Source organism: Felis catus, chromosome C2 (assembly GCF_018350175.1).
Source record: "Felis catus isolate Fca126 chromosome C2, F.catus_Fca126_mat1.0, whole genome shotgun sequence".
NCBI classification, from domain to species: domain Eukaryota; kingdom Metazoa; phylum Chordata; class Mammalia; order Carnivora; family Felidae; genus Felis; species Felis catus.
The window spans coordinates 29,147,377-29,170,304 of NC_058376.1; the positions used below are offsets into that span (position 1 = coordinate 29,147,377).

At 37.8% G+C, this 22,928-nt stretch overlaps 1 protein-coding gene across 4 annotated transcripts in view; it reads right to left on the bottom strand.

The window, feature by feature from the left end:
* Positions 1-22,928, bottom strand: part of RBM11 (RNA binding motif protein 11) — a 37,478-nt gene that overhangs the window by 14,215 nt on the left and 335 nt on the right. For 3 of the 4 annotated variants that reach the window (XM_045036744.1, XM_045036743.1, XM_045036745.1), the window contains exons 2-4: positions 19,399-19,561; positions 17,978-18,050; positions 6,906-7,002 (exon numbers count right to left, since the gene is read on the bottom strand). In XM_045036744.1, coding sequence (XP_044892679.1) covers positions 6,906-7,002; positions 17,978-18,050; positions 19,399-19,561 — 333 coding nt within the window. Of the gene's footprint in view, positions 1-4,057; positions 5,158-6,905; positions 7,003-17,977; positions 18,051-19,398; positions 19,562-22,928 lie in introns of those variants that run through there. The other variant, XM_023238863.2, reaches the window with a different exon arrangement.

Consider the following 22,928-nt stretch of genomic DNA (forward strand, 5'->3'; position numbering starts at 1 on the left):
ACCATGATCAAAGATTTATGTGTAAAATTCTAAAACAAAATAGATTTTTTCTTAATCTTTGATTATGAAAGGCTTTCTGGGAAAAATCCCCAAAACTATAAGAAAGACTAATATGTATGATAAGATATTAACTATGTCATAGACTCTGGGTCTAAAGTTCTCTCTTGTCTAGCAAAAGAGCTGGATGCAGGATTGAAAGTGAGAGATGGCTAATGTCCGGGAAAAGACAAGAGGTCCTTGCCCTGTTTTTATTCAGATCAGAAGGCTTACAAATGTGATGGGCATGTACAAACAGACAAAGAAACTGGGAACATTAACTTGGGCATGTGAGGGAAAAGGGGGTATTTGAAGATATACAGTGTTTGGGGGTTTGGATCAATATAACACAAAATCCGGGCACAGGGCAGTTGGGAGGAAGGTTGTTTACCGCGGATGTGAGGCAGCACCTCTGTTTATTTTAGCTAGCCTAGGGCATGAGGCAGGTAGGAGGAATAAACTCAGGGTTGACAAGGCACCTTTTCTTTTGGTCACCATCTCTGCTCTGGGCTGCTTGCCTGCAGTGCAGGGTCCACAGTCCAATTCAACAATTTACCTAACCTGGCTCTATCCTCCTGTGAAAGCAGCTTTTCTGCCACAGTACTAAATTGGGGGTGCTTCCACCCTGAACATCTAATCTTGTTTATTTCATATTCCTATGTATTGGGCACCTTTGCACCATTCCTATTTTAGGCCTTTGCCTCTCCCTCTCTATTCTGGGGACTCTGCACCCCCTCTCTATTTTGGGGTGCCTTTGCACCTCCACATTCCTGGCGCCTTTGCACCTCACTATTCTCAGGGTGTTTTGCACCCCCTATTCTTGGTGTGCCAATCTGGTTTACCCAAACTTGGGTGTGAGCATTTTATGACTTTGTATTTCTTTATGCCTTGTTAACCCATTGGTATAAACCCGGGCCACTCCTAAGCTTATCCCCCACAAACTATATGAAAATTAAAATCTGCTCTGGAAATTAAATAAAAAAAACCCTGGAAAATTATTTAAATATATATAAAAAGGAGTGAATTTTCTTAAGATAAAGAAGGATTTAAAAATCAGCAAATAGAAATTCCTTTTAGACCTGACACACTGACATACTGAGAAACAGAGTTTTATCTCCTCATTCTCCAAAAACCGATTAAAACAAGAATAAGAATTTAAAAAAATGAAAAAAAAAAATTTAAGCAGCAGAAGTTGGGAAAAGGGCCAACAACAAAATTTTTGACATTCTCTAGATTTTTAAGAACATAAACTAACCAACCCAATAAAAATCTCTTAACCACATATCTTCCTTATGTCCCTTTCTCTCCTCCCTTTCACAGGAAGAAACTTGAATAAATTATCCTTTTGCAGTCCATTAGCTAATTTTCTCATTCTCACTCGAAATCAGTCTGATCATGCTTGTGCCAGAATCATTTAACCAAAATGTCTTATATGAAACATCATTGCTAAATCCAGTGACCAATTCTGAGTACTTATCTTACCTGATCTATCAATAGCATTTGACACAACTATTTCTTCCTCCTGGAAACACTGTCTTCGCTTGGATTCCCAGATACCATGTTCTGTTTGTCATTCTACTGTGGTTCTTCCTCATCTCCCTATGGTACAAATACTGGCAATACCCAGGGCACAGACCTTGGAGCTCCTCTCCTTTCTACCTACACACACTTCCTAGATGGTCTTATCCAGTCTTAAGGCTTGAAATACCACTGATATATAATATTTAAATCTTCAACCTAGATATTTCTCTGGACTGCAGATTTATATGTACAAATTTCTTGATATCTATTAGATTTCTGACATGCAAATCATAATTAACATGTCCAAAATTCTCCAGATTTTGCTCTAAAACTTACTCCTCCATAGTTTTGCCCATATCAGTAAATGGTAATTCTTCCAGTTGCTCTAACCAAATACCTTAAGAGTCATTGGTTACCCTTCATTCCCTCTTTCCCATGATTAGAACGCTTAGTGAATGGTCATCTTTACCTTTAAAATACATCTAGAATCTGACCACTTCTATTGTTACTGTTTTGATCCAAACAACCATGTCCTCTTGACTGGATAACTTCAATAGTCTCAATATTTCTGCCCTTGTCCTACCCTCACTCCCCACACCCCATCCACAAAACATCCCTGCTAAGAATAATATGTCAAGGTTGTTACAATGACCTGTAAGTTCCCATATCTTCTGTTCACATCTCTGCTGTGATCTACCTCCTCCACCATATTAGCCATATTCTCTTTCTTCCCTGGAATGCTTCCCCCATGGGGTCTTTGACTCTGCTGTTCCCTTTGCCTGGTGTTCATTCCTCAGATATCCACATGGCTTTCTTTCCTGCTTTGAGTTTTTAATCCCTAAACATGTACTTTAAAAAATATATATGTGTGTGTGTGTGTGTGTGTGTGTGTGTGTGTGTATACATATATATGTGCGTATATATATATTTTTTTTCCTCAGCAGTTTGCTGTTATCAACATCTAACTTTGTTATTGACCTTTATTTTTCTCTTTCCACTACACTATTCCATAAGAACATGATTTAAAAAATACATTGCATAACCCACGTTCCTGTATCCTTAAGAGGTTGGGGTGATATTGACAAGAGGCAAACCATTTTACTAATACAGGTTTAAAACTTGGAGCCATTCTTCCAAGGATGGGTAAAGAGCAGGCCTAAAAATGTGAGAACAGTTGAGAGTCAGGATAGAAAACTGGACTTCTAGGTATTCTCCCTTTTTTTTCTGTGTATTCGGGTGACTGCCTTTCTTCCTCCCAGGATTTATTGTCTTGAGGAATGGAGACTCTCATGCCCTCCTATTGTGCTCTGTTTACCTCTACTATAACATTATCCTGAAATCACCTAACTCTGCATCTATGCCAGAAGACCATAAACTCCTCGAATGTTGGGATCAAACTTTTCCAGTGATGTCTGTCACCTCAGCACCAAACTCTGTGTTTGGAATGATAATCATTCCTTGTTGATTGATTTGCTTTAATGAGTACTCCAAGCAGGAAATGAAGAGAACCTGAACAAGGTCACAATGAGGAGTTAATGACTCCTTAGAAATGGGAGTGACAGGAACTGTCTAGAATAACTCCAAGGGTTTTGATTGGCATGCAAGAGAATCTGCAATGTTTTCCCTTGTGATTAACTTAGAGGTGGGATAAAATCAGTGAAGATTTGTTGCCAGCCTGGGGCAAGCAGCTGGGGTGAAAGTTATTTTCCTATCCAGGATATTACTAATTTTCTCATATAGAAATAGAAGCAAAGACATTAATTATTAGGATTCATAGTGTATGGGACTGATTAACAGTATTCACTTACAGTATGTTTTCATTTATTAAACTCCCCAAGCAAGGGCCAGTAGTTGAAACAATTATTATTATATCCAGGTTCCTTGCAGTAGATGATGTTCTATAAACTTGTTGAAAGCCAATAATTCTCAGAGTTTATAACACAGGAAATATGTAAGTTTGTATCCTTCCTTACATACTGGTTATGTTTTCTAATTACAATGCAAGTAGCACATGTGTTTCTTAACCCTTATACCTGTTAATGATATAACAAGATGGTATTGGAAACTGAAAAGGAAATATTACTGGGAACCAGGTAATAGATTACTTGATCTCATCTGCTAAAGCAGTTTCTACACACACATGAAGTAATTTTTGCAGGTTGGGCATGACTGGTAGTAGACTTAGTCCACAGTTGTGGCCTAACGTGACCTTGTAGAACCCATTCTGATCAAATAACATCATCACTATCAACTTCAGAAAATATCACTTAATGCAAACCAGAGAAGTTGTGTTCACCGAACTTCCTCAGGCTTGAGGTACAGAAGCATCCTTTGTAAAAAAAAGATGTCCTTTGAACTTTCTCCTTTAAAATATAATTTCTACGGAAATCCAGAGCCCCTCTCTCTCTCTCTCTCTCTCTCTCTCCCCCTCTGTCCCTCTCCCCTGCTCCCATTCTCTCTCTAAAATAAAAAATAAAATAAATGAACCAGAGACAAGAAATATGATTTGATAATAAATATTAAATACCATACATTAATGAAGTATCATTCTACTTATTGTTCATCATCAAGATTTAAGTATGTCAAATATACTATATCAAACCCAGCTGACAAAAGAGGTTGGGTAATACGGTCATAGCTAATTTTCATGAACTACAATTAAGCGAGAAGTAAAGAGGCAGGTATTCCTATTTCTATACAGTTACATAAAAAGGGAAGGATCTAAAAACCAGTCCCATGATAATAAGCTTTCCTTTGGTATCCTCATTTTATGAAATAAAGCTGCGGGAGAGTAAGGCTCAGAAACACCATATTTAGACATAAAAGATGAAATGTTATTCACAAAGGAAACTAAAGCCTGCTTTTCCATCTTTGTTAGGAACAACATGCAACTCCTAAATATTTACACTAGTTTTCATTCAGAAAATCCACTGCTCCATATAGGCAACAGTCTCGGAGAGCAGGGTGCCTTATCCACAAGTGCTCAGGAAGTGACTTCTGATTGATAAGTTAGTGCAATGCCATCATCAGTACTAAAATATAATAACTCAAAGCGTATTTCTTGTTGACAATGTGTCAAAAATACTATTACAAATACAAAAAATACTACATTATATTATTTTTAAGTTTTTGTCATTCAAGACAAAAATTTTTGTCAATTAACAGGAAATCAGATGTCATATTATTATATATTTCAAACAGCACAAGAAAGCCACGAAACTGGTCATTTAGGAGAATACTGGTTGTTTATGTTTTTGGTTTTTTTTTTAAAGAAAATGAAGAGCAGTATAGACAAATTTCATTTGAACATAATCCCTAATATCTTTTCTTTTTCTTACACTTTCGGAACTTTTGGCTATATTCATTTCCTCTATTATTTTCTGTGCTACTGTCACTGTCACTGGTTTGTTTTTGCCTCTTTCGTTTATTCGTCTGATGAAGGTCAGGTTCACTGGGCTGTTGGTGAGTCCATTCATAAGAGCTGGGTCCAGCCTCTAGATCTGGAACACAATTTAGGGGAGAAGACATGGCCGTGCTACTGGGAAGCGGTGCTGTCACCTCGTAGTACGGAAGCTGCAGTGCTGGGTTATACGCGTGCCACTGCCATGAAAAAGAAGATAATCTTCTACCAAAACAAGCCCAAATGTTTAAAAAAAGTTAACAGTTACAAATAACTACGAGCAGACTAAACCGCGTGTTAGGAGGACAGTGACTTTTCAAAACGTCAATGTGGTAGTTTCCTTAAATGGTTAATGTGAAGATTGAAGGTAGTATATGCCTTATTACAATACAGATTAGTGCTGCCTTACAGAAATACAGTACAAGCCACAGATACAGTTTTATATTTTCTAGTAGCTACAATACGAAAATAAAATATTTTGTTTATAATACTGTTTCTAATATTAATAATGTATTTTATTTATCCCAAAATATCCCAAATACTGTCATTTGAACATGTGAATAATATAAGAATTATTAATGAGCTTTTTTACTTTCCCTTTTCCATACCAAGTCTTTAAAATTTGGTGTGCATGTTATACTTATAGCACGTCTCAATTAAGATGCTACATTTGCACAGACAATACTTGATCTGAATTTAGATTATCCAAAATTTACATTTGAAAAAGGAGATTCACATACCCAAGGTTTCAAATATTCTTAAAAATATTCTAATAACTGAGGGCGCCTGAGTGGTTCAGCCGGTTAAGCGTCCGACTTCGGCTCAGATCACGATCTCCCGGTTTGTGGGTTCGAGCCCCGCGTCAGGCCCTGTGCTGATGGTTCAGAGCCTAGAGCCTGCTTTGGATTCTGTGTCCCCCTCTCTCTATGCCCTTCCCCTGCTCATGCGCTGACTCTCTCTCCTTCAAAAATAAACATTAAAAAATTAAAAAAAAATATTCTAATAACTGAACCGAGTTATCTGTTTTTAAATTTTAATAAAAATTAAAATTAAGTAAAATTAAAACTCAGCTCCTTATTCTCACATGCGGCCAATGGCCATCGTACGATAGAGCATGTTTGTCCACTATTAAGATAGACACTTTCTTGTTTTTAATTCAAGTTTCTAACTACACAAAGTAGATGAAAGATTAATAGAGACAAAATGAACTTGTGTGTGTGAGTGCATGCATGGGTGCGTATGTTTCTCATCTCTATCAACAACATGACGTGTAGGAAGAAGGATATTGACAGTTTTGAATGAGAACTAGTTGTTTGTTAGTATCTCACTGTAACTAAGAAAAATTTTTTCCAGAGGTTCAATTCTCGATGTTCCTTATGTTTACAAAATGAAAATGCCTACGCGAAACATCTGAAGCTCACATATATGTTGGGTATTTAAAAAAAAAATCACAACCTGTGAATCACACTACTTGTGTTATAATCCCACATCTGTCACTGACAAGCTGTCTTGGGCCTATTTGTATCCCTCAGTTTTATTAGGCATAAAATGAAGAGTTAAAAGAAAAATATTTTCCTAAGTTCCCCTTTAACTTATTGTGACCATACTTATAATTTCTAGGCTGCAACTACATTTTTGAGTGCCTTTGGAAATAATGAAGTTTACTCTACCAACTGAGAACCTAAATTAAATTAAATTTAAATTTAAATGAGAACTCTCTATTCAAATTTTCCTTGGACCACAGTGCATCCTCACTACCATCTACCCGCTTTGTGCTGACACACTTGCTCAGGTACTAAGTTTGAGACTGAAGATGCCTGTGTTAGAGCCGAACACCACTGGGCAGAAGACAGCCTCTGCCTTCACTCCAGGTTGCGATTTGAGAACTGTAAGTTCCACCATAGTCTGTATTATATTATACATCGAACCAAAGGCATATCAAACTTACCATTTTCTGAAAGAAAAAATATTCTTGAGGTAAAGTTGCACCATTAATTGGAAAAAACTGCATGGGAAAGGAAGATCTGCCCACAACTTCTTCATTTCTTTGGGAAGGGAAAAGAAAAATTAATGAACAGTTAAAATTCTTACACACAAATGTCCTTTTTTCCAAAAACCAATAAAAAAATAATAAAAGCTCTTTGTAATTAAAAAACAAAGCTTCCCTAAGACAACTCGATTAAGATTAACTTGAAACATATACATACAAATGATCAGACATTATACTGATAAAATAGTGACCTCATAGTGCCTTATATCTTATTAATTGCTAACATACTGAAATCTAAATATATAGAGTCACATCTGACTTTCTGATAGGAAAATGTTCAATATGTTATATTTGTACAAAGAAAAAGAACACCTAGATATGAAGAGAGCAAAGCTAGTCATTAGTAACCACCAAGAATGCATTTAATTTTCTACAGATATAAGTGAAAGAAATATAGAATTTATCCTCAATTTATTTTGGAAGGTATCTTCACTGTTTAACTATAAAAATTATGCTCTTTCCTAAATGGACTGTTAATGTTACCATCAAGCCATGTTTGCTGATTTCTTTCACACATGAATTAAGATAATAAAAATCCCTAATTCAAGAACAGTTGTGAGCTAAAGTTTCATTTGTAAGTGTAATATTTGCTTCTATGAAGATGTTTAATAAATTCCAATGTTAGAACAACTAGCCTTCATTTGCTACTTGCTCCTCAGTATTCCACAATTTTAATGCTAATACGACTAATCCTTAGGAAAGAGATGTGCTGGGAGAAAGGGTAAAACTTACACGGGCATGTTTTTGGGACCTGGGAAGATGGCGGCGTAGGAGGACGCTGGGCTCACCTCCTCCTGCTGATCGCTTAGATTCCACCCACATCGGCCTAAATAGCCCAGAAAACCATCAGAAGACTCACAGAACGGACTCCAGAGCCAAGCATAGACAGAGGCCCATGAAGAGGGTAGGAAGGACAGAGAGGCAGTGCATGCTACACAGACTGGCGGGAGGGAACCAGGGCAGTGGACGGGCAGCCCGGCCGGCAGGGCAGAGCCCCGAGTCTGAATTGCAAAAACGGAGGGGCTGGACTCCGTGAGTTCTGACAGCCAGCGGAACTTAACATCTGGAATGTTATAAGTCAAAAGCTCTGCTCCTGGAGAGTGGGGAGGGCGAGAGGATGCCAGGAGAGTTGTTGAGTCCCGGAAGACAGAGCTCAGCTCAGCAGGGGAACAAAGGCACTGGCAAGCGCCCTCTCTCTCTCTCATTCCCCAGCCAAAATTCCAAAGGGAACCAGTTCCCGTCACTAAACTTGCTTGCACCCTGTAAACACCCAACACTGTGCTTCTGTGGATCCATCCCTCCGACAGGCCTGCCTCCCTCCAGGTGCTGCAGGGCCCCTCCCGCAGGGGACCACCAACGTCAAAGTGAGCTAAGCCTGCCCCTCCTGCCCTTGTGCACCTTGCAGATCCACCCCGGCTAATACGCCAGATCCCATCGAAGCAGCACCACAAGCCCGGCAGTGTGCAAGTAGCCCAGACAGGGGCCACACCACTCCACAGTGAGTCCTGACTCTGGGAGAGGGGAAGATAAGGTACACACCAGTCTGACTGTGGCCCCAGCAGTGGGCTAGGGGCAGACATTGGGTCTGACTGTGGCCCTGCCCAACAACACAAGTTACTCCGAACAGCACAGGAGAAGTGCCTTGCAGTTTGGAGCCACCACAGGGACTACCCAAAATGACAAAATGGAAGAATTATCCTCAAAGAAACTCCAGGAAGTAGCGACAGCTAATGAATTGATCAAAAACAATTTAAGCAATATAAAAGAACAAGAATTTAGAATAATAGTCATGAAATTAATCGCTGGGCTTGAAAAACACATACAGGACAGCAGAGGATCTATTGCTACAGAGATCAAAAGACTAAGAAATAGTCATGTGGAGCTAAATAAATGATATAAATGAGGTGCAAAATAAAATGGAAGTGGCCATAGCATGGATTGAAGAGGCAGAGGAGAGAATAGGTGAATTAGAAGATAAAATTATTGAAAAAGAGGAAGCTGAGAAAAGAGAGATAAAAAAATCCAGGAGTATGAGGGGAGAATTAGAGAACTGAGTGATGCAATCAAATGGAACAATATCCATATCATAGGAATTCCAGAAGAAGAAGAGAGAGAGAAAGGGGCTGAAGGTGTACTTGAACAAATCATAGCTGAGAACTTCCCTGATCTGGGGAAGGAAAAAGGCATTGAAATCCAAGAGGCACAGAGAACTCCCTTCAGACGTAACTTGAATCGATCTTCTGCACGACATATCATAGTGAAACTGGCAAAATACAAGGATAAAGAGAAAATTCTGAAAGTAGTTAGGGATAAACAGGCTCTAACTTACAAAGGGAGACCCATAAGAATAGTAGCAGACCTATCTACTGAAACTTGGCAGGCCAGAAAGGAATGGCAGGAAATCTTTAATGTGATGAACAGAAAAAATATGCAGCTGAGAATCCTTTATCCAGCAAGTCTGTCATTCAGAATAGGAGAGATAAAGGTTTTCCCAAAGAAACAAACTCTGAAGGAATTCATCACCACTAAACCAGCCCTACAAGATATCCTAAGGGGGAATTCTGTGAGTGAAATGTTGCAAGGACCACAAAGTACCAGAGACATCACTATAAGCATGAAACTACACACATCATAATGACTCTAAACCCATAACTTTCAATAATAACACTGAATGTAAATGGACTAAATGTTCCAACCAAAAGACACAGGGTATAAGAATGGATAAAAAATTCTTATTTGCTGTCTACAAGAGACTCATTTTAGACCTGAGGACACCTTCAGATTGAAAGTGAGGGGATGCAGAACTATCATGCTACTGGAAGTCAAAGGAAAGCTGGAATAGCCATACTTATATCAGACAAACTAGACTTTAAATTTCAGGCTGTAACAAGAGATGAAGAAGGGTATTATATAATAATTACAGGGTCTATCCATCATGAAGAGCTAACAATTATAAGGGTCTATGCACCGAATATGGGAGCCCCCAAATATATAAAACAATTAATCACAAACATAATCAATCTTATTGATAAGAATGTGGTAATTTCAGGGGACTTTTAATACCCCACTTACAAAAATGGATAGATCATCTAGACACAGGATCAATAAAGAAACAAGGGCCTTGAATGATACAGTGGACAAGATGGACTTGACAGATATATTTAGATATATCTGCATCCCAAAGCAACAGAATATACTTTCTTCTTGAGTGCACATGGAACATTCTCCAAGATAGATCACATATTGGGTCACAAAACAGCCCTTGATAAGTATAAAAGAATTGAGATCATACCATGCACACTTTCAGACCACAATGCTATGAAACTTGAAATCAGCCACAGGAAAAAGTCTGGAAAACCTCCAAAAGCATGGAGGTTAAAGAACACCCTACTTAAAGAATGAATGGCTTAACCAATGGAATCAAATGAAAATACAACAATCCAAACACTTTGGGATGCAGCGAAGGCAGTCCTGAGATGAAAATACGTTGCAATCCAGGCCTATCTCAAGAAACAAGAAAAATCCCAAATACAAAATCTAACAGCACACCTAAAGGAAACAGAAGCAGAACAGCAAAGATACCCCAAACCCAGCTGAAGAAAATAAATAATAAAGATCAGAGCAGAAATAAACAATATAGAATCTAAAAAGCTGTAGAGCAGATCAATGAAACCAAGAGTTGGTTTTTTGAAAAAATAAACAAAATTGATAAACCTCTAGCCAGGCATCTCAAAAAGAAAAGGGAGATGACCCAAATAGATAGAATCACGAATGACAATGGAATTATTACAACTAATCTGTCAGAAATACAAGCAATTATCAGGAAATACTATAAAAAATTATATGCCAACAAACTGGACAACCTGGAAGAAATGGACAAATTCCTAAGCACCCACACACTTCCAAAACTCAAACAGGAAGAAATAGAAAACTTGAACAGACCCATAACCAGAAAAGAAATTGAATCAGTTATCAAAAATCTCCCAACAAATAAGAGTCCAGGACCAGATGGCTTCCCTGGGGAATTCTACCAGACATTTAAAGCAGAGATAATACCTATCCTCCTCAAGCTGTTCCAAAAAATAGAAAGGGAAGGACAACTTCCAGACTCATTCTATGAAGCCAGCATTACTCTGATCCCCAAACAAGATAGAGACCCAGCAAAAAAGAGAACTACAGGCCAATATCCCTGGTGAATATGGATGCAAAAATTCTCAATAAGATACTAGCAAATCAAATTCAACAGCGTATAAAAAGAATTATTCACCATGATCAAGTGGGATTCATTCTTGGGCTGCAGGACTGGCTCAACATTCACAAATCAATCAATGTGATACATAACATTAATAAAAGAAAACATAAGAACCATATGATCCTGTCAATTGATGCAGAAAAAGCATTTGACAAAATTCAGCATCCTTTCTTAATAAAAACCCTTGAGAAAGTTGAGATAGAAGGAACATACTTAAACATCATAAAAGCCATTTATGAAAAGCCCACAGCTAATATCATCCTCAATAGGGAAAAACTGAGAGCTTTCTCCCTGAGATCAGGAACACGACAGAGATGTCCACTCTCACTGCTATTGTTTAACATAATGTTGGAAGTTCTAGTGTCAGCAATCAGACAACAAAAGGAAATCAAAGGCATCAAAATTGGCAAAGATGAAGTCAAGCTTTCACTTGTTGCAGATGACATGATATTATACATGGAAAACCCAACAGACTCTACAAAAGTTTGCTAGAACTGATACATGAATTCAGCAAAGTCACAGGATACAAATTTAATGTACAGAAATCAGTTGCATTCTTATACGCTAATAATGAAGCAACAGAAAGACAAAGAAACTGATCCCATTCCCAATTGCACCAAGAAGCATAAAATACCTAGGAATAAACCTAACTAAAGATGTAAAAGATCTGTATGCTGAAAACTATAGAAAGCTTATGAAGGTAATTGAAGAAGATAACAAAGAAATGGGAAAACATTCCATACTCATGGATTGGAAGAATAAATATTGTCAAAATGTCAATACTACCCAAAGCTATCTACACATTCAATGCAATCCCAATCAAAATTGTACCAGCATTCTTCTCGAAACTAGAACAAGCAATCCTAAAATTCGTATGGAACCACAAAAGGCCCCGAATAGCCAAAGTAATTTTGCAGAAGACCAAAGCAGGAGGCATCACAATCCCAGACTTTAGCCTCTACTACAAAGCTGTAATCATCAAGACAGCATGGTATTGGCACAAAACAGACACACTGACCAATGGAATAGAATAGAAACCCCAGAACTGGATACACAAATTTATGGCCAACTAATTTTTGACAAAGCAGGAAAGGATATCCAATGGAAAAAAGACAGTTTCTTTACCAAATGGTGCTGGGAGAACTGGACAGCATCATGCAGAAGAATGAAACTAGACCACTTTCTTACACAATTCACAAAAAATAAACTCAAAATGGATGAAGGATCTGAATGTGAGACAGAAAACCATCAAAAGCCTAGAGGAGAAAGCAGGAAAAACCTCTCTGACCTCAGCCGCAGCAATTTCTTACTTGACACATCTCCAAAGGCAAGGGAATTAAAAGCAAAAATGAACTATTGGGACCTCATCAAGATAAAAAGCTTCTGCAATGCAAAGGAAACAATCAACAAAACTAAAAGGCAACCTATGGAATGGGAAAAGATATTTGCAAATGACATATCATACACAGGGCTAGTATCCAAAATCTATAAATAACTCACCAAACTCCACACCTGAAAAACAAATAATCCAGTGAAGAAATGGGCAGAAGACATGAGCAGACATTTCTCCAAAGAAGATTTCCAGATGGCCAACAGGCACATGAAAAGATGCTCAACGTCGCTCCTCATCACGGAAATACAAATCAAAACCACATTCAGATACCACCTCACGTCAGTCAGAGTGGCTGAAATGAACAAATCAGGAGACTATAGATGCTGGAGAGGATGTGGAGAAACGGGAACCATCTTGTACTGTTAGTGGGAATACAAACTGGTACAGCCGCTCTGGAAAACAGTGTGGAAGTTCCTCAAAAAATTAACAATAGATCTACCCTATGACCCAGCAATAGCACTGCTAGGAATTTACCCAAGGGATACAGGAGTGCTGATGCATAGGGAGACTTGTACCCCAATGTTTATAGCAGCACTTTCAACAATAGCCAAATTATGGAAAGAGCCTAAATGTCCATTAACTGATGAATGGATAAAGAAATTGTGGTTTATATACACAATGGAATACTACTTGGCAATGAGAAAGAATGAAATATGGCCTTTTGTAGCAACGTGGATGGAACTGGAGAGTGTTATGGTAAGTGAAATAAGTCATACAGAGAAAGACAGATACCATATGTTTTCACTCTTACGTGGATTCTGAGAAACTTAACAGAAGACCATGGGGGAGGGGAAGGGAAAAAAAAAGTTAGAGAGGGAAGGAGCCAAACCATAAGAGACTCTTAAAAACTGAGAATAAAGTGAGGTTGATGGGGTTAGGAGGGAGGGGAGGGTGGGTGATGGGCATTGAGGAGGGCACCTGTTGGGATGAGCACTGGGTGTCATATGGAAACCAATTTGACAATAAATTTCATATTAAAAAAACTAACACAGGGGCGCCTGGGTGGCACAGTCGGTTGAGCGTCCGACTTCAGCCAGGTCACGATCTCGCGGTCCGGGAGTTCGAGCCCCACGTCGGGCTCTGGGCTGATGGCTCAGAGCCTGGAGCCTGTTTCCGATTCTGTGTCTCCCTCTCTCTCTGCCCCTCCCCTGTTCATGCTCTGTCTCTCTCTGTCCCAAAAATAAATAAACGTTGAAAAAAAAATTTAAAAAAAAAAAAATAAAAAAAAAAATAAAAAATAAAAAAACTAACACAGGCAGGTAAAGGCAAAAATGAGGACAGGTGAATGACAGGAAGCAGTTAGATGGATAGGCGGAGATCCCATTTATAAGCGGTGACAGTACTGCAAAAACCAGAGGAAGAGTAAATTTCATTAAGGAAGGAATTAGACAGCTGTCAGTTATAAAAGAGGAAGTGTATGGGAAGTAAGGATGTGAAGGATGAAGGATTTTTCGGGGGGGGGGGAATATAATAGCCTGATTTGGAGACAAGGTGCAAAGACCAGAACATGTGTATAGAACAAGCGATAGTAAAGAAACAAATGAAAAGTGCAATGAAATTCTAGAGTAGGGAAGATATGACCTCAGTAGCAGAAATAGTGAAATTAGCGCCATCATGAAAGCAATTACCGATTCTCTAAAACCACGATCCTTCCTATGTGAGTATCTGGGCATGCACAGTTGTCTACATAGAAGAATTGCATGTAAATTGGGAAGGGTTATGAGCTAAACTGTCACCTCCAAATTTATTGTTTTGAAATCCTAACCCCCTATACCTCAGAATGCGACCTTATTTGGAAATAGGATTGTTGCAGATATAATCAAGAGGAGGTCATACTAGAGTAGCATGAGCCGCTAATCCAATAGGACTGGTGTTTTTATTTTTTTATTTTTATTTTTTTTAATGTTTATTTATTTTTTTTTTTGAGAGAGAGAGTGAGAGACTGGGGGGATGGGGAGGCAGACAGAAGGAGAGACAGAATCCCAAGCAGCCTCCGTGCTGTCATGTGCAGACGCTGATGCGGGGCTCAAGCTCATGAACTGTAAGATCATGACCTGAGCTGAGATCAAGAGTTGGACGCTTAACTGACTGAGCCACCCAGGTGCCCCAGGACTGGTGTCTTTATAAAAGGGGGAAATTTAGAGATGGGTGCACACAGGGAAAACACCATATGAAGATGAAGGCAGAGATATAGGTGATGGGTCTATAAGCTAAGGAGTATCAAATATTGCCAAATAACCAGGAGATGCTAAGGGAGAGACACAGAACAGACTCTTTCTCACAGCCCTCAAAAGGAACTAACTCTGTGGGCACCTTGATCTTGGGCTCCTAGCCTTCAGAACTGTGAGACAAAATATTTCTGTTGTTTAAGTACCTGTTTGTGGTACTTTGTTATGACAGCTTTAACAAACTAATACAGGAACTATTTATTTTATTTTTTTTATTTTATTTTTTTTTAAGTTTATTTATTTTTGGGACAGAGAGAGACAGAGCATGAATGGGGGAGGGGCAGAGAGAGAGGGAGACACAGAATCGGAAGCAGGCTCCAGGCTCTGAGCCAATAGCCCAGAGCCTGATGCGGGGCTCGAACTCACGGACCGTGAGATCGTGACCTGAGCCGAAGTCGGACGCTCAACCGACTGAGCCACCCAGGCGCCCCAGGAACTATTTATTAAAAACAGAAGGTATGAGAGGCAATCAATAGAAGCACAAAAACCCTTTCCCAAGAAAGACCAGTGAAAGACGAAGGGTTTGACATGTACACCACTTTTCTCTGGACATTACTATAACCTATTCTCATTCTTCCTTTATAATATAACAAATAACTAGAAGATAAGGTACTACTACCGGTGAAGTGTAGTATTATGGAATATACTTATATTTCTGATTTTCTACCCTAGAATTTGTGATGAGTTAGTTTGTCAAACGTAAGTGCAGAATACAAGAGTTATGTATCTTATGTAACATCTTATAAGGTTTGTCTTGTCTTTCTACCTCTGCTCAAATCGTAGCAATAACTTGTTCCTTCCTAATTCCTGAGAAAAAAGAGGTATATTTTACCATGAGAAGAGGGGAAACTCTCATATTAAATATATAGCTCAATTCAGGAGTCTATAGCACTTCCCCTACCAACACAGTTAATTACTCTCTCCTTTTTGGTAACACTGGCTGAAAGTATTCACTGAATACTTGCTATGTGTCCAGTATTTTAAATACATTGCATTTATTACAAAATTTGATTCTCATAATAATCTTTGAGGTATTATCTTTGTTTTAAGTTTACTTATTTATTTTGAGAGAGAGAGAGAGAGGGAGAGAATGAGCAGGGGAGGGGCAGAGAGAGAATGAGAGAGAGAATCCCAAGTAGGTTCTGCACTGTCAGTGGAGAGCCTGACATGGGGCTCGAACTCATGAACCGTGAGATCACGATCTGACCTGAAACCAAGAGTTGGATGCTTAACTGACTGAGTCACCTATGCGCCCCTTATCCTCATTTTAAAGACAGGTTATGGTGTGGTGAAATAACCTGTCCAAGGTCATAACATTAAAACAGTGGTAAAAGCAGAATTCAAATTCAGGCAATTTGATGTCAGTACCTACTTTTTAACTTCTAATGTCCCTGATACAGAAATGCTGGGAAGAAAGATGATGTGAAGCACACTGTGTTTTATTTGGGATGAAATAGTTTTACTACAGATAAGCCTGTGTAATTGTCAGTCCTAAGAGGCACTGTCTTATGCCTCAGAGGGACAGGAGTTTCGGCTACAGCTAGTTTACTTGAGAATATTCGGTTCTGCTGCAGAAGGCAAAAACAAACACGATGGATGAAATGCTTGTAACAGACTCTAAGTAAGCTGGCGGTTTATGGAACAGTGATGAAGCTGGGTTAGAGATAGAATAAGCAAATCACTTGGGAGATAAAGGCAGAATTTATAATATATATTAAATATAGATAGGAAATAAGTTAGTATCCTGCCAGACATGCTATAGATAGATTCAACAGAATATAGGATGGAATAAGTAAGAACGTTACTTATGGACAAAAAGGGAAAGAAACACCATGTCCTCATCATGTCACCCCCGGGCTAACAATTATGTTGCTTCTCTTATCTTTTCTCTGCCTCAGAAACTCAGATAAAACCTGGGGGCATCTAGCAGACTAACCAACAAGTTACTTGTGTGGCCAGGTGTATTTGCCCCTGACCCTCTTTGAGAAGGAAAATTCTGGGAATATTCCATCTGAATGGATATCCTTATTGAACTTCAACTCTAGTTCTCAGAAGCACGCTAGCACAGAGGAAGGCTGATGCAGCAGAGCGAAAAACGGTGCATGAATATTAGTGTAACCAGAACGCGGTACGCTGGTCCTTCGGCCCACTTGTACCCACTGCTTAAGTGTGCTAACCTATCCAGTATCTTTCCTGTTGCTTTTCACTGTGTCTTTTAAGTTGGTTTAATAAACAGTGTGACTCAAACATCTTAATTCAGTTTGAGAGTCCTTCTGTTCCATGACCTCTGGGATAGCTTGCCTGACAATGTCCTTAGAGGCTAACGTTGCATCGAAAAATCAGCCAATGCAAAATTTTAGAATATTTGGAAAATTACAATAGGGAAGTTCTAAAAAGTAGTAAAATAAATAACAGAATGGCTTAATGGCAGAAGGCTTTATTTCAAGACTAGCCACTACCACTTTTTCATCTTCATGACCTTAAAAATTAGTTAACGTTTGCATTTCAATTTATTCAAATACAAAATATGGATAATGGTATCTCTGTGATCATCACAATGACACCTTGGATGCTTAAGTAATTTAACAACTATGACAGGCACAAGGTAAACCATAAAGAACACTAGAAACATAAATCTCTCCCACCTACTGATGAAAATATTAAAACCCCACTTTATTTTTTAATTTTTTTTTAATTTTTTTTTTCAACGTTTATTTATTTTTGGGACAGAGAGAAACAGAGCATGAACGGGGGAGGGGCAGAGAGAGAGCGAGACACAGAATCGGAAACAGGTTCCAGGCTCTGAGCCATCAGCCCAGAGCCCGACGCGGGGCTCGAACTCCCGGACCGCGAGATTGTGACCTGGCTCAAGTCGGATGCTTAACCGACTGCGCCACCCAGGCGCCCCTAAAACCCCACTTTAAATGAAAATATTTTGCCACTTTTCATGGTTTCAGAAAAAAAAGTGAATTGCTTAATTTTATCCTATGTCTAAATAGTAAGGATTTACAATAGTCCAGTATATATAAAAACTACTGCTGGTATAAGAACACATTTATTTGCTTTACCTTTTTGAAAAAAAAATATTTTTAATTACCTGTAGCTGTGTGAATTTATCTTAACACAGCTCTCGAAACTTTGGTTGGCTGGTTCAGAAGAGCGAGAGCTCCCTATGGAAGAAATAGAACTGATTACTTAATGGTACTTTTTTTTTTTTTTTTTTTTTTTTTTTTTGAGTTCTAACATTAAGCCATACAGAAACTCGAAACCTGAAAGGATTTAGCACTGGTTAAAATTCCTTAATCATATAATTAAGATACCCAAATATATCTTTGATCTTCCAAGTAATATTTATAAATTATTTACATCACTGCAAATGAATGAATTACAACCAAGATTTGTCCAAAGTAATGGCTGTACAGAAAAATGATACTGATATGGGACCATAAGGTCCCTGATGTTGTATTGTTCTACATGCCTGTAGACTAACAATGGCAAACATTTGTGTTATTTGCATCCTTTGTAGAATGCATGAGTTCTCCAACCCGCACTGGCAAAAGCGGATGCAACCTTAGGATGCTGAGCAGCTGGCTGGGATGTGTCAGAACATACTATGTCGTGGCCCGTTTTACCAGTCCTTGTGAGTTAACCGGAAAGTACTTGAGAGCATTATACAGCTAATTAACTTTGAGAAAACATTAACAAAATAAACAAAAGAAAGAAACACAAGGAGAAACCCTTTTCCTTTGCAATGAGATATTGTTTTCTTATTCTTATTCATTTTTAGTATAATGAGAGGAATAAAAAACAAACAAGGAATACATCAATATCCTTGAATAATCTGGGGAGGGAGGGAACATAAGCATCCCAAGCCCTGCACCATGAGCATAAGCATCGCCTCTATCAGTCCCTCAAAGCATGAAAGAGGTAGAGCAGCAGCACGGTGTTCCCTGGTATTTAACCAGTTGTTGGGGGGTATGCAGGAGAAGGCATTTGAGGTCATTCATGTCAGGAAGCTTTCCTCCAGTTACTGAGGGTCACTCTGCAGCCACTTTCAGCCAGCTGCTCTTGCAGGGACTTTGATCCAGGGCAATATGTACAGCATGGTTTTCCCAGAAGAATGACTAAGACACTCACTATACCTTCCAAATAGTAGGTATTTGATACCATACATTAGCACTGACGAAAAGATTAGCAAATAGCCTTGTTGTATAAAGGCTAGAGCTGTGTGTCCTCAGTTCATTTAGATTTGCTTAATTTAAAACAGCAAATAGCAATATCGTAGCTACCTTCTGGCTGGTACTAAGAACATTTTAAATTTTCATATAGAAAAAAGTGCTATAGAGTTGGCAATACTAATTAGTCATATAACATTTTCAATGTCCACAAGTATTTTGAGAAAATTTAACAGAGACCACAAGGGCCCTATACATCATATAGAACACACAATATTTACACCTCTGAGAACAACACCATCAACAAGACACACTTGGAAGATTCATCGATGGCAAGACCTACCAAATCGATACTGTACATTAATTGGTCTTCCATATAAACGAATTCCATTCAGCAAAGCTATGGCATAAGACACTGATTCAGGGTGTTTAAAGCAGACAAATCCAAAAGACTTCGGCTTTCCTTCTCTGTCTTTGCATATAGTCACTTTGGTTAATGGCCCAGCCTATAAGAAACTTAAAAATTATTTTCTCATAAATCTAAAGATTTTTTTTACATTCAGATAAATCAAGTATATTCAACTTCAAAGTTAAAAAAATTTGTTAGCAATAATAGCTTTATGTAGTTCTGCAAATATACATTTTACTAACAGTAATATTTCATCACACTTTCTGGTATTTTTTGGCTGATCAAGGAAACATTTGTAGTATTAGGAACAGAAAACCCTCTGTTAGGCTTAACAAAACAATGTAGAGAGCATTCAAATCTAAGAATGAAATACTACTTTTCTCCATACATATTAACTGTGTAAACTCAAAAATAAATTGAAATCACCAACCTAATGTTATTTGAGTGATCCTAAAAAAAGTGTTAATACTGTATTGAGGCCTAATTTCTTTTGTCAAGATTAAAAATTTTTACAAGAGAAACTAAATTTATCATGTGTTTTGATCTAATAATCCTATTTGGTAAATATTTCCAAAGAAAAAAAAGTTTTAATATCTTTAAAACTTTTAAGTAGGTGCACTATTTATATGAGTGAAAAATTAGAAAGATTCCAAATCCAACAATGGGTGAATATTATTCCATTGTGTATTGCTAAAGTGGGATAAAATAAATTTAAAATATTCAGATTGTATTTATAGTAAAACCTATAATTAGCAAAACAGAGTTAAAAAGTAGAAGCAAATATTATAAAAAAGTGTTAATTAAAACTAAAAACTTACATCTCCCCCATTATAAGTGTTACAGGTAGTACCCACAAAGACTTATAAACAAGATTTAATGGCAAATGGCTCATACTTTTTAATTGTATATTAATGATTGATTACTTTTCTCTGTAGAGTTGGATAAATAAACTGCCTTTAAAGAAAAATGTTAACTATTATCTTTAAAATTATACTATATTTTAAGATTCAGTCTTTCTTTTTTTTCATTTTCTGCTTTCCCAGGGACTAGCTCATCCTTCCCTATGACTTCAAAGACCACTTCACCAAAAAATCTATTTGTTATACTCATGACTCTTAGAGACCTCTGTGTGACTGTACTTCAGACTTAACACATTTGAAACTGCATTCATTATCTTTCTCCCCCACATCTTCACTTCAGTGTTTCTTAGTCAAAAGTACAAAAATATTAAACCGGATTTTCTCACGTCAAAGGATAATGAGAAATTAAAAAAAAAACTAGTAAAAGGATAAATACACAGTAATAAAATAAAATCAATTTTAATCAGTATTGTTCTTCTACAGATAGTAAATATATAAAATCACAAATGAACAGAATATGCTTAAATGCTTTGAATTTCACAAATTCAAAGATATACCAAAGCATTTTTAAAGATAAATTTCAACAAGATTTGCTCATAGCAACAATCCCATCACCTTTCAATCTTTTTAAAGACTAAGGTTATGTGTTTTAAAAAGCCTTTTTAAAAGATACCTCGCTTTAGCAAATCCTTCCAGCATACAGAAGGACCAAGGCAAAAATAAAAACATATGCTTGGTTGCCTGATCTCTAATGGTGAAATTATTAAAAATGAGAAAATTTTATATATTTGTATATAATTTATATATTACATTATAATATATGTATGTGTATATATATATATATATATATATACACACACACACACACACACATATATATGTATATAAATAGATGGAACCAGGCCCTGCTGACTAGAAATAATGTAAGTGCATGGGGCCTTCATGATTATCCCCAACCCCTTTACCAGCTCCCCACCTTCTTTTTGGAAGCTCATCATTAAAGAAGCCTTCATGGGAAAACAACTATAAGGCTTCTTTCTGTTTTCCTTCCTTTCTTCCTTCCTCCTTCCCTCCCTCCCTTTCTTTCTTTTTTTTTCTTTTTTGTCTTAAAATTTTTTTTTCTTTTAGTTAGAGTCATAAGTTTCAAATGATATTTGGGGAAATAACTATAGGAAACTATCAGAACAGATTAAAAAAGGCCAGTTTTTTAAACTTTTTAAACTTAAGTATCTTTTTAAGAGGGCATATTAGAATAAGCATAAAAGTCTTAAAATAAACAATATTTTTCAAATAATAACAAGTTTTATGTTCCTGGGGTGGGGAGGGAATTCTCTCTACCAAATTGTGTATATCTATAATTAGCAGTAGACAGACACAAAGTTAGGGCTTTTCAGAAACTATATCGAGAACCCTTTTCACCACCGGTACTCATACTTAGTCCTAGAAATTTAGTTTTGTTATTGTCTCCCTTGGAACTTGCCCTTATTAGGATAGAGAGAAGTCATTCTTTCTTGATTTCTCTTGATGTTAGTAGTAATAGTAATACTATCAGTAGTAGCAGTAGTTTGCAGCAGCAAACGCTTAAAAGTGCCAGGCTCAATTCTAACTGTTTTACCTGGATTAATTTATTTAACCTTCACACCACATCATACTGTAGATGCTATTACTACCATTTGACATTTAAGGAAACTGAAGTACTGAGATATTCATTTACTTGCCCAGTGTCACTTTGCTGACATCAGAGCCAAACAGCTACGCTATATTACATATCCCCCTCTTTTGTAGATTATCTTAAATCAAAAATTTAAAATTTTCCCTTTTAGAAAAACCAAGGCCTATCTCTTAAATTTGTATGCTCAGCATCTTACTTTGTGTTTGCCATGTAATTTTTGTACCATTAAACAGTTAGATAGGGGCGCCTGGGTGGCTTGGTCGGTTAAGCGTCCGACTTCGGCTCAGGTCATGATCTCACGGTCCGTGAGTTCGAGCCCCGCATCGGGCTCTGTGCTGACAGCTCAGAGCCTGGGGTCTGTTTCGGATTCTGTGTCTCCCTCTCTCTCTGACCCTCCCCCATTCATGCTCTGTCTCTCTCTGTCTCAAAAATAAATAAATGTTAAAGAGTTAGATAAATGGCTGGATGAAGATATCTCTTTAGCAAGTGACACCTACATGTATATAATAGGTGAGTGTTTAGAGGAGACAGAGGAGGCTTACTCATGGAAGTCCTAGGTCTCAAAAAGTTTCCAGAAGGTCCTCTTGGTATGAAATACAGGGAGCTTCCCAAGGAATCAATTGGTCAGCTATGATGCGGCTGTCCAAATCACTAAATTTCATTTACCATACTGGAGTAAAAATACCCTCCATATAAAAGGGCTTGGGGGCATAAGTAATGTATAGGGCAACATTTTAAAATCTATACCTCTCATTTCGCTGGATGTAAGGCGTGAGGGTGCTTATTGCCTGAAGGAAGGCAGTGACAGGGCTGTTTTCTGTTTTGCCCAAGATACTCAAGGCCCAGACAGTTTCTGGGAAGCCCTCACTCAGGGCTGGGCGCTGGGGGGAGCCAAGTCACCCCCTACCCGCAGAACTGTACAGTGGGGACGG